Raw genomic sequence first — 20552 nt, 5'->3', positions numbered from 1 at the left:
CACACACGTACACACACACACATGCACATGCACACGCACATGCACACTCGAATGCACACATGTATAAGCACATGTGTATGTGTACACACCTCTTTCTGGGTCTGTCCTCTTTAATCAAAGTGTTCTTTCTTTTCTCTCAGGTCAGCCCCTGTAATGGCTGGATGTCTTCCAACAAGACCCTCCGGACCCTCACTTCACAGGTAGAGCTGTTAAGACCTCTATTTCTGGGTTTGCTGCAGACTTTCCCTCATGATAGGATTCTACAGCATAATGGTCACCAACCTGGCAACAATAAAATCACATGGGTCAGGGAGCCAGAGAAGACAAGAGAACTGTGTGTCCTATCTGCTTTCAACACTCTCTAGGTCTGCCTCTCTTACTGTCCTCATCTGAGGGAACATGTTTCTCAAGGGTGAACACACACACACACACACACACACACACACACACACACACAGCCTGTACCATGATCTGAGACAGTGAACTGGGGAGTTGAGGAAGAGGAGCCTATGTGTGACTGGGCTCAGAGAGGATCGTCTTACATGTCTGAAAAATCCATTTCCCAAGAGAAACATCTTATACTTTGTTCATGGGTTGTAAATTAGCTTTATAAAAATCAATGAAACTCATTTTTTTGTATTTTCTTTTTAAGACAAGCCTGCCTATAGGGCCCAAGCTTGCTTTGAAAACACAGAAATTTTCTTTCTTGCCTCAGTGTTCCAAGTACTGATATGGCAAACATGACATACCACCTGCATATTTTGTTAATAAAACTTGCAAAGGAACTTGCAAATCTAAAAAAACACAGTAAGATAAAAAAATTTTAAATATATTTCAATTGTGAAAACATGAAATGTATAAATATCCACTAAGAACAGCAACAAAAATTGGGCTATAGTCAGTTGTGATAGTATATACTGATAGATTATGCTAAAGAGGCAGATGCAGGAGGATAACAAGTTTGAGAACTGAGTTGCAACTTGTTGGTGCTAGGAAGATGACTTGGTGGCTAAGTGCATTTGGTGCATAAGTTTGCCAGGCTGAGTTCAAATTGCCAGCACATACATAAGGAACTGAGCATGGCTGCATACATGGTTATAGAGGACAGAGACAAGAAGATCTTTGCAGCTGGCTGTCAGATTCAATAAGAGAACATTCTTCATGATAATAAGGCAGAGTGACAGAGCAAGCCACCCAACGTGTTCACTAAGCTCAATGCCTGTGTATGGTGTACACACACACACACACACACACACACACACACACACACACATGCACACATGCACACAAACTCACATGAACACACACACACAGACACACAATTCAGGATGGACAGATAGCTCAGTCACTCAGCGAAGTACTTGTCATGTAATCATAAAGACCTGAGTTCAATCCACAGCACCCAAGTGAGAAAGCAGAAGCAGTTATAATCTCAGTGCTGAGGGCATGAAGTCAGAAGCATCCCTGGGGTCCACTGGCCATCCAGAAAACCTAACCAAATGAGCAAGTCCATCCTAATGAGAGTCCCTGTCTCCAAAATCAAAGTGAATGGATCCTCAACTAGTAACGTCTAAGGCTGTCTTTTGGCACCTATACACATGTACATACATTTGCCATACCTACACATGTGCGTGCACACTTGCACACACAGAGAAAAAAGTCATCCATGTACCAGTATGTGAATGACTATTATCACTTCCATAGGTATCTTGAGATCTTACCAAGATAGAAACTACTCATACAAATTCTGACATTCATTGATTGTTTCTCCACATTATAATAACACAAGTATTTTACAGCGTCCAAAGTATATGAATGTTGCAGGATTTATTCCACTCTTTTGTGCGGTTGAATACATGGTTGTTTCCAGTTCTCCACCATGACAAATAACAAAATATGTGTTTTGTGGTGCCTCTGTTTCCTGTACACAAGCTCCTATAAGATACATTGGTCATGTTAAGATATATTTGATCTGTATTGCCAAGCTCTTGTCTGGAACCATGAAACTAACCTACATTTTCATTCATCCTCCCTGATATTCAATACTGTCAAGGTTGCTCATCTCATCTTTGTGAAATTCATGCAGAAAAAGTAGAATCTTAATACTTTAATTTACACTGGTTTGGTTCCTAATGAATAGTAAGATTTTTTTCATATGTTCATTGGTCATTTGCACATGAATACACTTTAATGTGCAGAGCTGTTTTCTGCTGATGGCTTGGAGATAGGAAAGTGGAGTGGTGTGTGGAAGATCAATTTCTTTTTTCTGACTGAATTGTCTCATGAAAGTCAAAGTTGAGGTTTCATGAAATCCTCTGTTTCTCTTGTATTCAGAGAGCAGAACAACTCTCCAATACACTGAAAAAAATCGCAACCACCAAGACATTCACAAACTTCAATCTTTTCTACATGGATTTTGCCTTCCACGAAAGTAAGTGGCTTGTTTTTGTCTTGACGATAGGCAAACACAACAGCTGCAGTATGAGCCTGTGTAACACAGCACATGGACCTGACTGGGCAGGGTCACCCTTGCCTCTCCGACATGATGACTCTCAGCAATGAGAAAAGAGAAAGTATGCGGTGCTGTTTGACAGGTTGCAAATCAAGGCCACCTCCTCACTTCCCCATCGTTCTAAAAGCCCTCAGTCAACAGGACCAGTAGCTAGGTTAGAAGAATTTGGGCTGGAAGCCTCTAGTATAATGGGCTCACCTAACAATTCTTGTCAGGTTAGCAGTGCCTTCTTATGTGTGTGCTAAAAGCAAATGTGACAGAGAAGAGTGGGGCCATGCTTCTTGTGGTAGAGTACTAGTCTAACTAGATAAGCCTGGACCTGAATCATCAGTAGAATCTCTTAGGGAGAGGCAAAAAATGTCCTTTGAAAAGTAAACCACGTCCCTGGAAAGAATATATTTTCTTTTATAGCATTTTGTCTAAAAATGGGAATCACTGACAAGTGGCCACACAAACTCAGGCTTGCTTACTGGAGCCACTGATTTATCCTTTACTTCTTGATTCTCAAAAAAAAAAAAAAAAAAAAAAAAAAAAAAAAAAAAAAAAAATACTTATTGTTTAAAACCCTTACAAGATTCATTTTCATTGTTAAACAATTTTTCTGCATGAGGAAAGCCCCTATTGATTGACTACCAGCTGAGAGGATGCTAATAATGTGCAACAGAGGGAAGATATCTTATCTCTGTCCCCCTCCCCTAGCCCCCAGCCCAGGCATCTGGAATGGAGCAGATGGCCGTCATGAATTATTGAATATTACATTAGCTGACATGGTTTGCACTGCAGACTGTAGTACTTCAGCTCTGAATATCCTTTCAACAACACTGATCAGTCTCTACTAGATTTTCTGCCACATGACACGCAGCTCTCTCATGGGGAGGGACATTTTGATAAATAACCTCTCATTAAAATGCAGAGTTAAAGACTTATTAATGAATTCTTGATGTAAACAAATGCACCACCAAATGATCTTTGACCATTATCAACCTTGAATGTGATTAAAGTTATTAAAAACCTAATAATGTCTAACATCCATGTGGGACATTTTTTATTGTCCAGAATGATTTCTACAACTATCACTCATTATCTCTGGTGCTGCAGGCAATTCGCTGGGCATCTCTAACCTCTCCAGCTCCAAATTCCAAGTGGGGACTCCTTTTTAAATGTTATTATTAGCATATGTTAATTATAAATAATTATGGTTTCATTATGACATTTTGAACATGCACATAATATATTTCAATCATATTTGCCTACTGCTACAATCTCCTGTCCTCCTCCCATGCCCATTAATACTCTTCCACTTCCCAAATAGCTCCCTTGACTTTTATGTCTCTATGCTGTAGATAGAGTTTCTGTTCTACATGGTCCCACTAACCTTAACCCCCAGTCCCAAATAAACACACAAAGACTTATAATAATTATAAACTGTTTGGCCAATGGCTTAGGCTTCTTAGGGTTATCTCTCTCTCTGTCTCTCTCTCTCTCTCTTAATTATTAACCCATAACTACTAATCTATGTATTTCTACATGGCCTTGTCTTATCAGACAATGCTAGCATCCTGCCTTCCTGTAGCTACATGGCATCTCTCTCTGGCCTCTTCTCTCTTCATCCTCTCCCCAAAATTCTCCTTGTCTTCTAGCCCAGCCTATACTTCCTGCCTGGCTACTGGACAATCAGAGTTTCATTCATCAAATAATAAGAGAAACATATACAGAAGGACATCCTCCATCATGTCCTTTTTTCTGTCTAAATAAAAAGGAAAGTTTTAACTTTAACATAGTAAAATTATATATAGCAAAAGTTATCAAGAAAGAATTACAGTTACAATATTTAGTTCATTAATATTTAGCAAAATTTAAAGAAAATATTCTATCATCTATACTATCTTTGTGAATCTAAAGTTTTATACGTAACTTATCTTTTATCTTAACTAAGGAAAACTATAATCATAACTATCTGTCTTTAACTCCATCAAAGATTTTAGAAGGATAATATATAAACTATATAATTGACACAGACATCTCACTGCCTGGACAGTCACCCAAATTTCAGTGGGGCATCCATCTTCAGCCTATAGACCCAGAATATCTGGCAGATTTATCAGAGAAACAGGAAATTAGAAATTGTCCCACCTGTGTTGGCAGTTTGTCAGTCATTTTTCTCTGTGTCCTGCAGAATGTCTGGCAGACTCTTCCATGAAACAGGAATCCTAAAGAGCTGTCTCTTGTTTTGTCAAGTTCAGCAGTTACTTTCCTATGAGTCGTGCATGTCCAGTTTATACAGCATACAGTGAAATAGTCCAGGCAAAAGCACTTTCTTGCCCAAATGGCTAATCTTTCCATGTCAAAGGCAAACTCCATTATGTGTTTCATCAATGCCCATCTTCCTCTCTAACGTAATTCGTGTTGCCAGGAGTTTATTACGGTCATGAAAACCCTAATAAACCATTTTAAATGCCATATTCTGAAGGTCTTTGAAAGGTTTTAAAAATACCTAGTCATTTGAAATATATCTCTTTGTATCTAGAAAACTTAAATAATATAACTTTAAGTTTTGACTATTACCAGTGACTATAATCTGTATATAATTATACATTACATTTTTAAATGAGTTCTGCTAGCTCAGTTGGTAGAGCATGAGACACTTAATCTCAGGGTTGTGAGTTTGTGTCCCGCATTGGGTGCCAAAATGTAAATAGAGTTTATAATTGGTCTAGATAAAAAGCTGAAGTCAGATAAAGAGGGAAATGCTGAGAGATTAGAGAGAAGGAGCAAGCCACAGCACACCTTACCTTCTTAGCGTCTCAGCAGACCAGAGACAGAGTTCCTCATACATTTAATAGCTATGTACTGCCATGTTTACTTCTGAAAGAGACAGAATTTATATCTCTGTTTCAGGAACTATCTTGACTTGTGGTCAAGATAAGAAATTTTAAACTTGAAATCCTAGCATTTATTACAGTGGGTAGAGTGACCACCCACTCCAGATCCACCTCTGGGGGTAACCTCCCATCTTAGAAATCATGGCAGTAACATATTACCCTGAAAATCTGTCCCCAGTGCTTACAACTTGCTATTGTAGAAAAGGCCTAGAATTTATAAGCATGTTCTTATATCAGTACAGACATAGGTCATGGTATTGTAGAATAGAAAGGACTGAGGAACCATTAGCTGGCATCATCCACCAGCTCACCATCATCATACATAAAGTATTCCCTATATTCTCCCACATAAGTATTCTCTTTCAGAGTCTAACCACCTCCCATCATCATCCACACCTGAGGAACTATTTCCTCCAGTTTCCCAAGGAAGATACAGTATAAATGCAGCTCATTATCACCCAGGTCTCCTTTCATCAGAAAAAAAAACCAGTAGAGGAATTTATTAAATCCTCAGTCTGGAGTTCTATGGAAATAGCCCTAGTTTCCACACTGTATTAGAACTGATTACCTCACCACAAATTTCCTCCTTTTTCATCACACTGAAATCCATAATTTTATAACCTTGTGACAGAGAAAATCATAGCTGAGCATCTCTGTCACCTGAAGGTAGGTACAAGACCTATTTGCTCTGACAACCCGGGTCCAGCACTGAAAGGTGATGGCTCATTTTGTCATTTGTCTTTTGCTGACTCATTCTCCAGCTGCTTGTGAACTAAACAGAAGTAGAAAATTTGCCTGCATGAAATATCAACTTGAGCATGTGGCATCCTTTTCCTTTCTATCCCACCTCCCCTGTGGTGAAAGAAGGAAAATTCGTCTTGACTGATAAGGCCATTTTTACATTGACAGTTTAAAACATCTCTTGCTGCCCTTGGCTTCAAAGACACCTCAGCTGTAGAAAACTTGGGCTCTCATTCCTCCTCTGTACATCTGCAAAAGCAGTCAATGACCTCATGGTACTGATCAGAATGCAGATTTCTATCTTAAATAGCTGCTAGTTTTACTATTCACCAAAGCAAAAGCTACCACACGCCCTATAAATCTTTCTTCACTGCTTCTATGGCTCTTATTAAGATGGCTGTGAGTGGAATTTTTCTGACTTACAGATAAAGAAAATGTATTATGCACCAACTCCTAACAGATGTTCCATGATCATTCAAGAAGCTTAATTTAGTTCTTCCAAAACACAAATAGGAGGTCCTAGGAAGATGGCTGTGTTGATAAAGTCCCTGCCACACAAGCATTAGGACCTGAGTTCATATCCCCAGTGCCCACATAGAAATGGAGTACAATGGCACATGCCTAATCCCACCACTAGACAGATCCCTGAAGCTCTTTTGCCAGACAGCCCAGACAAATTGATGAACTCCATGTTCAGTGAGAAATCTTGTTTCAAAAACTAAAGTATCAAGCAACTGAGGAAAAAGCTGAATATCTACCTCCAGCCTACACACACACACACACACACACACACACACACACACACACACACACACTTGTCTACACACGTGTACTCACACACAGATGAACATATGGATATCCATCCATAAACACACAAAAGAACAAGTGGGAAAGACTAATTTGCCCTGTAGCCCTTGATTGAGCCTCCTTCTTGAGGAAGAAATTAATGCCATGTCTGCTGTGCCTTCCTCCTGAAAACCAGAATCTCATCCTGAAACTGTCGCAAAGAAACATTCCATCTAGCAAAAGTCAAGGTACAAATAAAACCTACAGTCTGTGAGCTACCCACCCTTGAATTTTATAATCCTAATGGCTACTTCTGTGTGATAACCAGTACCTTTGAAGACACAATAATTATGAGGAAGAAAAACAAAGGATGTTTCCTCTGTGGATCGATTGCTTCTATACTTGGTAACTCTGTCATGTTCTTTTAATATTAACTATTATTTCACATGACAAACCAGTTATTCTGAAGACTATACTCTGCCATGGTAGTTTGCTATGATGCAAAATTGAAACAGAGTTTGGAAGCATGGGTAAGTGTCCCAGCAGAGAGGAATATATTATTATTATTATGATTGTGATTATTATTATTGATACCATTTAGAATTGTCTGAGCATAGTGATAATGGAAAAAAGTCCTTGGCTGGGATAGCAACTCATTGCTAAAGGCCCTGTTCAATGTATGGGTGCCCTGGGTTCCAGTACATTCATTGCCATACCACAAGAAGAAAACACCCCCTTCCTCCCTACATTACATCTATGGCAAAACTGAGCAAGTAAATACCCTCTCCCCTTTGCTTTATACTTCACTGCTGTGTTTCCCTGTCATGATTCCCAAAATGTAAGATTGCTTAGTCTCCAATGGGAATATGAGGGAATGACCATTTCTTTTCATTTTGAAAGTGCTCATCAATTCTGATGATTGAATTTTATCTGTCTGTTCTATGAAGAGATATATCAACATATTTCCATCCCTCTGAGGACCACAGATTTTAGTTTGGCAGTTACTGATGCACATAAAATTCTAATTAGAATAGAAATATTTTAGAACAACTTTAAAAACCTTGGAGTCAAACTTGAACAATACTGAAAGAAACTCCTGCATAAGCAACACTAACATCCTTAACACAGGAATCTTTGCAATGGCTCCCTCAAAGAACTGCATCCTAGCTTAAACCATTTTTAACAAACTCACGTTTACCTTAGTTTGTGAAATTTCCTCACCTCCCAATCACTAAAATTCTTTTATAGATTTTCTTCTGACCACTGGAAGACACAAGTTTTGTTGTTGTTTTTCCCACTTGAAACATATATGATTCATTATACATAAATTCCTTATTAATAACACTTGTTAAATGGAGATATGAAGGACTCATGTCAGCTGTTGACATTATTTTCAGAGCTGGTTTACAAACTACACTAAAATTAGTCTCTTTAGTTTTAGTTAATCAGCTTCATTCTGTTTCAAATGTTTTCATTATTATATACCAATTACACATAGTAGTAGGTGAAGGCATGCATCTTGACTGAACTTATCACTCAACCTTCTCTGCAAATGTGGAGAGTCAAAACGTCCTGTGTGAGGCTTCCTACTCCAGCACTCTTGTGGAGATCTGGGCCAAGCCCAAAGCTCACTGTGTATCTACTTAATACCAAAGGCCTCTGATTCACGACTTTCCTCATCTATCTCTTACAATTTCCCAACAGGCTGTATCTGAGGGCTTGGTTGAGTTCAGTTACTGGTCTGGTCTTATGAACACTATCTAAGGATTTCTGATCATTTATTAGTCATCTTGGGCTACTATTTTAAAGTAACACATCCTGAGTGGCCCAGAAGCAGCAGTTTTATTTATCTAGTCCTAGATAAATCCAAGATCACATTGCTTGTATAGTTGGATTCTGGTGTGAGCCCTCTACTAGGTTTTTGGTGTCACATGCAATGCTCTCTGAGATCCCTTCTATTAGGGCATGGATTTCATCCATGAGGGCTCTACCTCATGGCCTAGCTAGATACTAAGCCCCTTCGTCTTATCACTATCAGTCACAGCAGGGTTAGCATTTCAGTGTATGAACTTGAGAATGACCCCATCATCAGTCCATCCAATATCCTGCTTGGAATCCCCTTTTTCATTCTTTAGTAAATACCTGTGCAGCAGAAAGTGAACTGGATCTAAAAAATAAAGGTTGTTTCAGGGACGTGAGTGAAGTGGAAAGTTCACAAGGGAATGGAAGCAGTCACCTCTGAGGTCTCAAGGACTAGAGGCTGATGTCTTCACTAAGTGGAATCCCTGACCCACTCTATCCTTGTCATTTTTGTGTTAGAGACCTCTGTGCATGTATAAGGAGAGAGAAGGATGCCATAGAAATATAAAGAGCAGCCGAGTATTAGTGGCAAATGCCTTTAATCTCAGCACTGGGGGGGGGCACAGAGGCAGGAGGATCTCTGTGAGTTCGAGGCCAGCCTGGTCTACATAGCAAGTTCCAGGACAGGTTCAAAGCTATAAAGAAAGAAATAAAAAATATAAAGAGCACCCAAGGGCCCGTAAGGTGACTTCAGCTCTGCATTTACAGAAATGCCTTAAATTCCTAGCTGTTCATTGTAAGTAACTTGTTAGATATTCAGATTGGAGGTGGCTTTGATAGACGATCAACACAAAGCTAGAAAATTGAAAAGCAAGTCCCTGGAAAGGGCAGAAAATGGGCTCATCCCCTGCTGGACAAGAGGCAAAGTGAAGAGGCTAAGGCAAGCATGAATGGACTGCACAGCAGATAACAGGCAGAGGTGGTGAAGACCATGGGTTAGTAGCATCCCTGAGCAGGTGGAGCCAGCCCTGTGGTCAGGAAGGGGACTTGGAGTCCACAGGAGCTTCAGCATAGCATGAAAAGGAATTTAGAGCAGTTTGAAATAAACCCACAACAGAAAGCCTGAATTCATGATCGTGCCCCCCCCCCAAAGTGGCAGAACATGCAGGCAACTGGAAACAGAGGCAGGGCAGCCTCCTGAGACCACTCCCTATTACAGGACACTGCAGCCAAAGGCAGGAAACAAACTTTTGAGGGGTGCAATCTGGTTTACAAGAACCAACTGAGCCCTCTCCTTCATAATAGTGAGTGTGGCTCCCTTATCAGGACAGCTCTTAGCTTTCTATTGAACTGGTAAATTCATACCAGTCCTCAGGGGTTAAAAAAAAAGAATACTCTTCTATCCACATAAAATAATTTGAGTTTCCATATGGGGAACACACCATGACACAACGGCACAGTGGACAATTCATTTAAAGTCTTACAGGGAATGTAAATGCTACTTACCAACAGCAGCTCCTTCTAACAACCACAAACCCAGGGGTGCACTATAAGAGAGTCAAAGATGCTAGACATGCTGGTACACACCTATAATGCTAGGACTCAGGATGTAGGGACAGGAGGATCAGGAGTTCAAGACCTAGCAAGGTTGAGACCAACCCATGCTATTAATATCCTCCCTCTAAAACAAATAAAAAAAGGAAAAGAGCCACCTAGTATCAGACTGCTTAGGAATAAGCTAAGGACACCATCATCATGACATTTTTCCCTCTGAACTCTCACAGGGGAAACATTATTTGCCACCTGGGGAACAAGGGTGGGACAGAACGAGTGATGGCATCTCTGTAGTAATTACAAAAGCCACAGAGATTGAGTCTCATACAAATGACTTCACCAGACAGTGTCTCCATCCTTCTCTGGGGAAGGAGAAGGAAAGAACACAGTCCTCTGCTCTTGATGTTGGGGGTGGGGGAGGGGACTTGGAGAATGGGGTCAAAAGAACAATTGGAATCGTAGCTGCACTGGAGATTTCAGTGAATACCAGGAAACTGAGTTGTTCTGCCAGGAGCAGAAGTCTCAGCTGGTTCTGTCTGAAGGCTCTCCAGGGACTGCAATTTCTGTGAGGAATTCTTATTGGCTTTGTGATATTACAGCATAGAATTAATTGTACTGCTGCCTTGGAGGAACTGATATGTATAGTCTCTTATTTCTGTTGAGGGACAGTTTTATTCTTTCATCACTTTGGGGGCTCATAATATTTTCTGTGTAGCCATGCTCTCTCTAAATGGAATGTTGAGATAATTTTATGCAATTATATTTCTGACATGCTGGGTGATTGTTCAGGGTGACTGCTTGACACACGTAGGCAGTGTCTGCAAATGGCAGCATGTGAAAGGAGATGTTAGCAAAATGTCATCTTCACTTCTGCAAAGAGGCCTGTCTCACTGCGTGAGGAAAAGATCAGATGGACTTAAATTGTTGCTGCACATTTTCGTGCTCTCTTGATTTCCCCTGCCCTCCCTGATATACAAGCCACATTCACCCAGCACTTTCATACATGCTCTTTCTAACTTAGCTAAATCATTGCTGTTCAGAAAACTCTCAGCCCAAGGCAGCATCTCAGAGAAAGTCAGAATGAGGAAAACCAAGGGCTGGAGGTCTGAAACATGACTCAGTGGTTAATAGCACTGCCTTCTCTTCCAGAAAGCCAGGGTTAATTCCAAGCACCCACATGGCAACTCACCATCATTTGCATTGCAGGGAGCTGATGCCCTCTTCTGGTCACCATGTGCACAAGCACACACAGGTAGTACACTGATAACGCATGCAAACAAAACATTCATACACAAAAGTTAAAGAGAAGCGCAGGGCAGACTGGAGGACATCACAAGAGCTCCTTGGCCTTGGCGTCATGGAACTCACCTGTAACCCTGCAATTGTGTGTGTTTTAGTCATAGAGGAGTGGCAGAAAAGAGGTGGCCAGCCGTGGCAGCTTATTGAACCTGTGGATGGGTTCCACCCCAATGAGGTAAGTGTTGCCACATGATGGTCACTGAGACTATCTCCTTGGTTTTCTAAAATGTATGTATGCATTCATATGTTGGTTCTTATCCTAGTTTATTCCCAGAAGGACTTTTAGATAGTGTGCACAGATCTGTAACGTGAAAAATAATTTGAATATCAGACAGAAAGTAAAATAAGGTACAAATTTTACCAGGCTCTCTGATGCTGTTTCCACGGTTCATAAAATATGTGGAGGACAATCCTGAGGAACTATCCAGGAGACCTACCAAACCTGCTCAGGGTTCTCTAGTGACCAATGAGAAAAGACCCATCAGCCATGCCTTACATAAAAAGAAAAGTCAATACCTAGAAAAAAATAATGATTGCAAGATATGATCAAAATTCATCATATACATGTATAAAAGTCTTTGAAAAATGTATTATTCTTAAAATAGCAATAATTGCAAGGACTCCTGAAAGTGAGATGTGTGGGGAAAGAAACTGTATGGATCTCTCTAGAAAGAACACTGTGAGAGAACAATGGTTTAGCAATGCCCTGCAGTAAGAGCAATTCCTTTTCTCAGAGTTCAAGCAGGGCCACAAAGGGGCTGGGCTCTGGTTTCCTTACAGTTCATGAGAGCTGAGGGCTGGGACTTAGTAACGCTTGTCCCCACTCCCCTCCCTTTATCCTGTCTTCAGCCACAGAAGTTCTGCTTTTATCTGTCCCATATATTTGACTTGCTTGTGACATTTCTATTTTTAAAAGAGAAGAAAGCGTGAGGGAGTTCTTGTGGCATTTGAAAATCCTGAAAGCTCATCCTCTATGGGGTGGGATGGCTATTTGCCTCAGGCAGTCCTCTGTCACCATAGGCACTCTGACCCAGCTTTGGTCAGCATGGTATGGCGATGACAAGGCCCCACCCCCTGGCCGAGTGCAGGAAAGGCTAGATGTGCCCTTGAGAACTTGAATGGAATTCATCTTCCCTATCCCTGGGCTCAATAATTGTTCATGAGCATGGTGAAAACTTACCTCAAAAGGAAAGAAAAAAGAAAATGGGTGAGCAGCAAGGAAACCCTCAATGCATGGTAAACTTGAAAGAGAAGATTAAATATCTGCCTCACTGCTTAAAACAACCAATTTTTAAAAAATCTTAGTAATGCTGTTAGAATATTGAATCTCTGTGTCAGATAAATGAGTTGTTTTGAGAAATTGAGAAATCTTGGCTGGAAACTAGTAATTAGGATCTGGTTCCACACAAATAGTGCCTTTTTTTTCTTTTTTAAATCATGTGAAGCTCCACCTCCTGTTTTAGAAGAGGGTACTCCTCCTGCTTCTTGGGCTTCTGTGACCAAATGATCCTTTCTTCCTCAGCTGGCTACCTAATTAGGACTAAAGACATGTGGGACACTTCTCATTGAGACAGGAGTTCTTGAACTCCTCTTGGTACAATAGAATTCTGATTCTATAGAGGATCAAGGATTGAGGTATGGAAAGTGGTCCGCTGTGGTGTCACACAAAGAAGGTGCTTAAAGCTCAAAGCCAGTTTGGTTTGTCCTTTGGGACATACTTGTTTGCTGTATTAAATATCAATTTATTGGTTATTGAAATCAGAGTCCTAACTCCTACATGTCCCATAGCCTTAACGTGACTCTTGTGGAGTTTGTTCCACAGTACATAAGTGAATGATAAGTGAGTGAGCATGGCATAGCCATGTCTAAAGTGGGCAGCAGTGGTATACTATGCTAGAAACCTCCTACCTATCATTCATACTCAGTTGAAAAGTACAGATTGGCAACTTGCTGTCCAATAATATGTGTTGAGTGCCTACCCAACTGTCAGAACTCAAAAAATGAACAGGAAACCACTTTTGTTGTTTAACATTAGAGCATACAGCAGAAGAGAGATAAGGAAATAATTAAATATAATGTGTGCAAGCAAGAAAGATGTCATGGGATTGAGATGGGAAGATGGCAGAAAATGGTGTTAGAATATGATGTCTGGAGGATGTGACATCACAACTAAGACCACGAATAACTAAGGGAATGAAGAGTCAGGGAAAGGCTGCAGGAAGTGTTTTGAGCATAAGAAGAGAGAAAGCTGAGAATTCTGGAAGGATCCACATACTCTAGTGCAGCTCAAACAAAGAGATGTGAGTGGGATAGAGAGGAAAGAAGAGGAGATCCGAAGCAAACCCTAAGAAGCCTGCAAGGGTTTTGTCTTTTTACAAGAGGAATGAGGCCAATGGATGCTTCCAAGCCAGAAATCAGACTTATATTCCTAAAAGATAACCATAATGGGACTGGACTATAGTTCAGTGATACAGAGCCTGTCCAGAATGGTTAACATCCTAGATTTGATGCCCTCACCATGTCTACATCTATTCCTACACCCACATCTACAGCTATAGCTACAGTGTCAATATGGACAATTCCTAAGTGAACTGAAAAAAATTAAAACGAATTAAGTCAAGCAGGGAAACTATACTACACAGACCCAAGGTTTCAATTCATGGCCAGTGGACACAACATGGCACAGCTCAGCCTTGTGAAACATCTGCTTGAGAGTCCCTGATGTTACAGCATCTAAAGAGTCACTTAGAACATCATTGGGTCCCAAATCAAACAACAGTCCTTCTTAACCATCTGCCAGTATTTTTGGTGCCTCTAGCCTTTGAAGCCTCATCCTTGCCATCCCTGCAAAACTCAAAGCTTTCTCTTCATACTCACAGGCAACATCTGACTCTCTACAGAGAGTGAACACATGAGCAGGACACAAGAACATGATTGTTTTTGTCTGAAGATAAATAAATTGTCTCTACCCAACTAAGAAACAAACATTACATTACAAGCAACAGTTTCCATGGATGAAGCCCTTCAATCATTCCTCTTCAACCCCGAACCTGTCCACTGCCAAAGACACACACACACACACACACACACACACACACACACACACACACACAGACACAGACAGAGCCAAGGAGCATATTTAAAGAGCTGAGCAGTCTCCAGGTCTCTATTTGCCTCAACTTTGTAAACTCACAAGACGCAAATACCCTGAGAAGGTTTCTGAAGATCTCACGTGACAACTGTGTAGAGAGTAGGCTGTGTAGGAAAGAGAGAAGTCTGGGCCAGTGAACTCATTTCCTAAGCAGTCATCTCAAGCTGGTCCTGCTCCCAAGCAAGCAACTTCATACATTTAATTCATTGCTCTGACTAACAAGCATTCATTCACTACAGACAGCCTGGAGCTGAACTTAAATTCCTTCTTAAATGTAGGAATTAATTGTATCTTACACAGCTGCTATGTTTTCGGTTTTAAAATCAATTGTGTCCACAGTTGACCAGGTCTAAGGGACTGTGATTGGGGGCAGGTGAGCAGGGTGAGGAAGGAAGCAACGCCCTGCTACAGCAGAGAACACTTGGCCACTGTCTTCTCTGCTCTGAGCACTCTTAGTGCAGAGAAAACACAAGCAGGCCACATTTTCAGCTTTGGTTTGGTAAAGCCTACATTCAACTTAGAAGCAGTTCAACTTCAAAGACATCATGTATTTGCTCATTTAAAAATATTGCAGAGAAATCATTTTTTACTTAGTATTTTCTTCTGTGGTTATTTCACTAAATGGTTCAAAAAAAAAAAAGACCATGGAGAAGAAGCGTAGGAGGTGTCCAGATAATCTCCAGCCAGGGTCACTGCTGGCATTCTGTTCTCCTGGTGTTTCTTATTCAACTTTGGGAGGGGGACTACACACAGAGAAGTAGTTGCTTGGGGGTGGGGGGTGGGGCACATGCTGAGGAAGTACGCCCATCCATAGCAATACAGTTGGTCCAGGAAGCAGCATGGCTTAGTTTGAAGCTTGTCATCTGAGGGAGAAAAAATTTGCAAACTCTAGGTAGCACTGGCTAGAAATTCACCTCCTCCCTAGCACTGCCCTCCTCACCCCAATGTGTGATCAGGGCTTTCAAGTAAAAACTGAAAGAGACATTCCACCAAAAACTTACATAATATAATGGAGAATGAAGTCTTCTTGCTTTCAGGACTGTTCTATGAGAATTTTAAGGCAGAGCAAGGAATTTTCAGTGGATCTGGAGATATCATGGTTTTAGGAACATTGTGTCGTCTGGTTGATAGTACACAGAAGCATCAGTCATGCCTGACAGAAGCTGTACAACCCTTCAGACAAGCTTTACTTTGGAGAAGGAGTCAGAGAGTCAGATACACAGGCAGCTGTATACATGTAGCAGGTGGATGACTGGCCACTGTACAACCAAGACCTTGCAATAGCACAGAGGCAATGAATCGGGAAAATGGTGTCCTTACTGCTCGTAACTTCAGTCTAACTCCATAGTTGCCCCGAAAGCATGGCATTTTTGTTGAGTCTTCCATTCTTACTACTTGACATCATGGCAGAAACAGGTCATGTATTGAGCTGATAATGAAATCCAATCAAAGCCAGCACTGTTGGTCTCTAAAAACTACATATTCAGTGTATGTACGCACCAAGCCTCGGGAGCAGTGGTTCTCCACTATAGTATATATCGGAATTTTCTGGGGCAGGATGGCAAGCTGGAGCACTGTGTTTCTCCTGTTCTCTCTATGGTTCAGCCTGTGGGTGGTTTGTGTATAAGCCCAGAGAAAGTGTTCTTTCAGAAAACACACCCAGTGAGGGAGACTCACTTTAAAAGTCACACTCTTAGGACTTCTGTCCTTCATAACAAATGCATAAGGAGTTGCTAGTTGTAAAAGAAAAGGGCAACATCATATGCATGTTGCTCTGAGATCTAATGCTCATCATCTAGATCTTAAGAAAGGGAGAAAGCTCACTTTGAAAAGTTTGTTCTAGAAAAGGGGGAAAAAGGAAAGTAAGATTCCCTTGCAAACCTTTAAGCTACTTTTTTTCTGTTTTTAACATCAAACAGAGAAAGCATAAAAGAAGGCGAAGTGAGTTCCTTATCAGAGAGATTTCATTTGAGAAATCTCATGCCAGTATCTCCTGGGGTCAATATAGATTTTCCCCAATCCTCTCAGTTCCCAACAGTGATCTCCAAGCACTTGGTGCAACTCCAGATCATCAAGCAATTAAATCAAATGCCGTGTTCTACTACAGGAAGCTGAATTGAATTCAGAAACTAGTCTGGCTTCACTATGTTAAGAGTTGCAGAGGTTTGTTGATAAGCATCTGCTATGACTTATATATAAAATGCCTTCCACAGGCCCATGTGTGTGGAGAGCTCATCCTTGGGTGCCAGTACTGTTTGTGGACACTTCAATTTTTTGGACCGTCCCTAGCTAGCAGGATTAAGTGACTTTGAAGGTTACATCTGTCTCTGGTTTCCTGATCCACTGAGATTTGACCCACCAAGATGTAAACAGTCATGCCACAAGCCCCCACCAACACAGGAGAAGTGGCCACAGCAACTGTAATTCTTCCCTGCCAGGGTGGACTAAAATCAACTAAAACATGGGCAACACAAAGCCTTAACTTGCTTCTGTCATGTATTTTGCCACAACAGCAAGAAAAGTAACTACAATATTTGATCAAGGACGTGGTTCTGAAAGGTTTATCAGAGAAAAAACCATGGGAGGCTTACTGTTAACCCAGAGATCCCAGGTAACCGTCCCATTCCCTCATCTGCTATTGGACTGTATTGTCAGTGAGTGAGCCAGCAGCCTAGGTACCCTCCTACACTGGTGTGTGTATTGACAGGAAGAGACTCTCTCAAACACTAGGAAAATATGTAATAAAGTTTCCATATACCTGGTGGAGCGCACCTTGAATCCTGACATTTAGGAGGCGCAAGCAGGTGGATCTCTGTGAGTGTATGGCCATCCTGGTTTACATACAGAGTGAATTGAATTCCAGGGCAGCCAGAACTACACAGACCACAGACAAACCCTCTTTCAAAAAAAAAAAAAAAAAAAAAAAGAGTTTCCATCTGTGAAATAAATGCAGCCTGGTGGAGTACAGCACATTGGGTAAATAGTGGTGTAAATCCAAATTTACAATGAGATAGACCAACACAGAAACGTGGTAGAAATGGAGGGCCAAGTAAGTATATGGGCGATAGCGTGGCTCTATGCCTCTAGCATTCTCTTGGTACTGTTTACCAGAAAGAGTTAACTTTATAGGTTATGCATTACACTTTAGGAAAAACATTTTTTTAAAAAAAAAAATACTATATGTATAGATGAATACACTGTTGTGTGTGTGTGCATGTACATGATTGTGTGAGAGAGAGAGAGAAAGAGAAAGAGATCTAAAAAGACCTACACCCAATGTTAGGAAAGGATGGTAATTTGTATTCTGTTTTTCTGTTTAGTGAATTTTCTGTCTTGAAATGTCTAGATACCGGCTTAGTATTTTGAACTATGCTGTGCTTAAGAAGCAACTGGCTTGGAATAAACAGAGTAAAAGACAACAATGTGTCTCCCTGTGTGGTTCACCATGGGAGTGGCACTAGACAATGGGTAGAGAAGAAGCCTACAGAGAGCACTCAATGAAGAGAATCAAGTGAATGATATGAATGAATGAATGAATGAATGAATGAATGAATGAATGAGTAGGGTAGACCATCCCCCCAAGTTTCTAGCATATTAGCATGCCAAGCTCATTGTAGATATGGTATTTCATTGGTATGCACTCATAAAAACATTAATCTCTGTTAGAGTGACAGCCAGTTAATTGCTTTCAACCAGTCACCACAAGCTCAAATCTGAGCTCATTCATTTCCTTTTCGTGCCTTCACCGCTATCTCTTCCCTTATTAACATGAGGGAAATAAATGCCCATAAAGGCCTTCTTACCACATAATCATTAAAAAGACAACATAAACGTGTCAAGTTGAAAGTTTAAAAAGCATGCCATGAGCCTTCCACAGACCTGGAAGCAGCATTCCTTATTGGGGAATGTTAGGAAAAGTAGCCAGAAGGCCAGGCCTCTGTCCTCAAAGACAAGCTGGCTGTGCCTTGTGTGAGAGATAGGTCCTCCACCCACAGCCTGATGGTTGTCCTGAGCCTTGTCCTTGCTTTTTTTTTTTTTAATTTAAAGAAAAAAATATTGAAGATCTAAAAATCAACTCCTACAAAATTGACTTTTCCATAAAACTGTAGGTACATGATGCATTGAGTCTATCATGTTAAAACATGTATGAGACAGGAATACAAAAACCATGAAGCAAGCCACCATTCTTTAACAATTAAGCAAAGATAAAATGCCTAAGGAACAACATGGATGACTTGCAAAGGATGGGCTATTTAAGCAACATTAAAAAAAAAAAAAGAGAGCACAGATGGATGAGTGTTCGTTATATTCACTGAAGTGAACCTTTGGCACTAGGAATCAGAGCATTTTGTCACAGAGCATTAACACATATTATAAAAGTCCATAGCGCCAAAGGAACAGAACCACCAGCATTCAAAAGCATCTTTATAAACTAGGCAATAAAACACCCTACAGCATGTCTCTTTGTTGTCTGTCACTGAATACACTGGTAGAAACTTTGAAATGAAAAGAAAGAAAGAAGGAAAGAAAGAGAGAGAGAAAGAGAGAGAAAGGAAGGAAAAGAAGAAAAAAGAGAGGAAGGGAGGAAAGGAGGAAGGAAGAAAAGAAGGAAAAGAAGGAAGGGAAAGAAAGGAGCACTGGCTCCTTTTATTTTCTCTGTTTAAAATCAAACAGAAAACAAAACATCAATTCTGTTATAGGCTAACAGTCTTCAAAGTGCATCATTTGTACAAGAGAAGGGCTGAGAACCAAACTATTTACAGAGATCCGAACACAAATGAGAGAGCACGCCCCTCACACAGCTTTCCGATGGTACTCAGGGGGAGCCACTTCATAATCACTGGCACTGAACTAAGTTGCAGAATTCTTCACCAGGTACTTGGGGAAATCATGTAGATAGTTCAGTAATAAAGCAAGGTTTTTCTCACCCAGAGGCTTATAGGCCAACATCGCTCCAATTCGCACAAACAATCTCAGTAAATGTGGCCCTCCATACACCTGGGACATGGGTGCAGCAGGGTGATCTGCAAGAATCTCAGCAAACTGTGGTCTCTCAAATTTGTAGAGTAGCTGAGTGCCCAGCATTACATTGAAGTACTCCTTGATCCTGCCACAACCTCATTGACAGCATAGTCCTTATTATCTGTATTTCCTTGAGATTTCTTAAAATTTGCATAATCCTCTAAAATGGAATCCACGTTCTTCATGGCAGGAAGTTATAAAAGCTGCTTTTGTCTAGTGACAAAGTCCCAGTCATCCACAAGTCATGGTTTCAGCTCTTCAGGGATCTTTACTTTAACGTCAACTCTGTTCACAAATGTTTCTTCATTTTCAACAGTAGGAGCTACCCGGGCTCTTTTCTTCCTAGGAGGCTGAGGTGTCTTGCTGGTGCTGCCACCATCTCCATTTCTGAGTGTTTTCTGCTCCTTCTTTTTGTTTTCACGTCAGCATTTTTCTCTTGCAGACCAGATGTCTTCTTTCCTGGAGCAGCCCCTCTCATCTTGCCCTCTGCATACTGTTCCTGATTGGCCTTTTGAAGCTCTCACTGTTTCTGCAAACTGATGTCCACATATTTGAGTGCTCTGCTTTCTGGAACCCATTCATCCCAATTTTTATTCCACTGTAATGGATAAAGTATTTCACTCGTTTGTCCTTTATGGCAAACTTTAAACACTTTGCTTCATAGAGAAGAGGCCCATGAAAGCACAGCACACTCTCACCCTCCTGGAATTTGGGCTTTGGGTCCTGCTTGAGCTCCATTTAAAAGTGATTCACTGCCGCCTCTTTCTCCCACCACCTCCGACTACCACCCCCTACTCTCTCAGCC

General features: G+C 40.9%; 1 protein-coding gene and 1 pseudogene across 1 annotated transcript in view; one reads left to right on the top strand and one right to left on the bottom strand.

The window, feature by feature from the left end:
* Nucleotides 1-20552, top strand: part of Aoah (acyloxyacyl hydrolase) — a 188937-nt gene that overhangs the window by 165472 nt on the left and 2913 nt on the right. The window contains exons 18-20 of the mRNA XM_051194658.1: nucleotides 141-200; nucleotides 2335-2431; nucleotides 11673-11749. Of these exons, the coding sequence (XP_051050615.1) occupies nucleotides 141-200; nucleotides 2335-2431; nucleotides 11673-11749 (234 nt within the window). The remainder of the gene's footprint in view (nucleotides 1-140; nucleotides 201-2334; nucleotides 2432-11672; nucleotides 11750-20552) is intronic.
* On the bottom strand, nucleotides 19513-20325 carry LOC127229578 (mortality factor 4-like protein 1; annotated as a pseudogene).

The sequence above is a fragment of the Phodopus roborovskii genome, unplaced genomic scaffold (assembly GCF_943737965.1).
Source record: "Phodopus roborovskii unplaced genomic scaffold, PHOROB, whole genome shotgun sequence".
In the NCBI taxonomy this organism is placed as follows: Eukaryota; Metazoa; Chordata; class Mammalia; order Rodentia; family Cricetidae; genus Phodopus; species Phodopus roborovskii.
The sequence above is the reverse complement of the archived record's forward strand: the minus strand, read 5'-3'. Positions and strand labels throughout refer to the sequence as shown.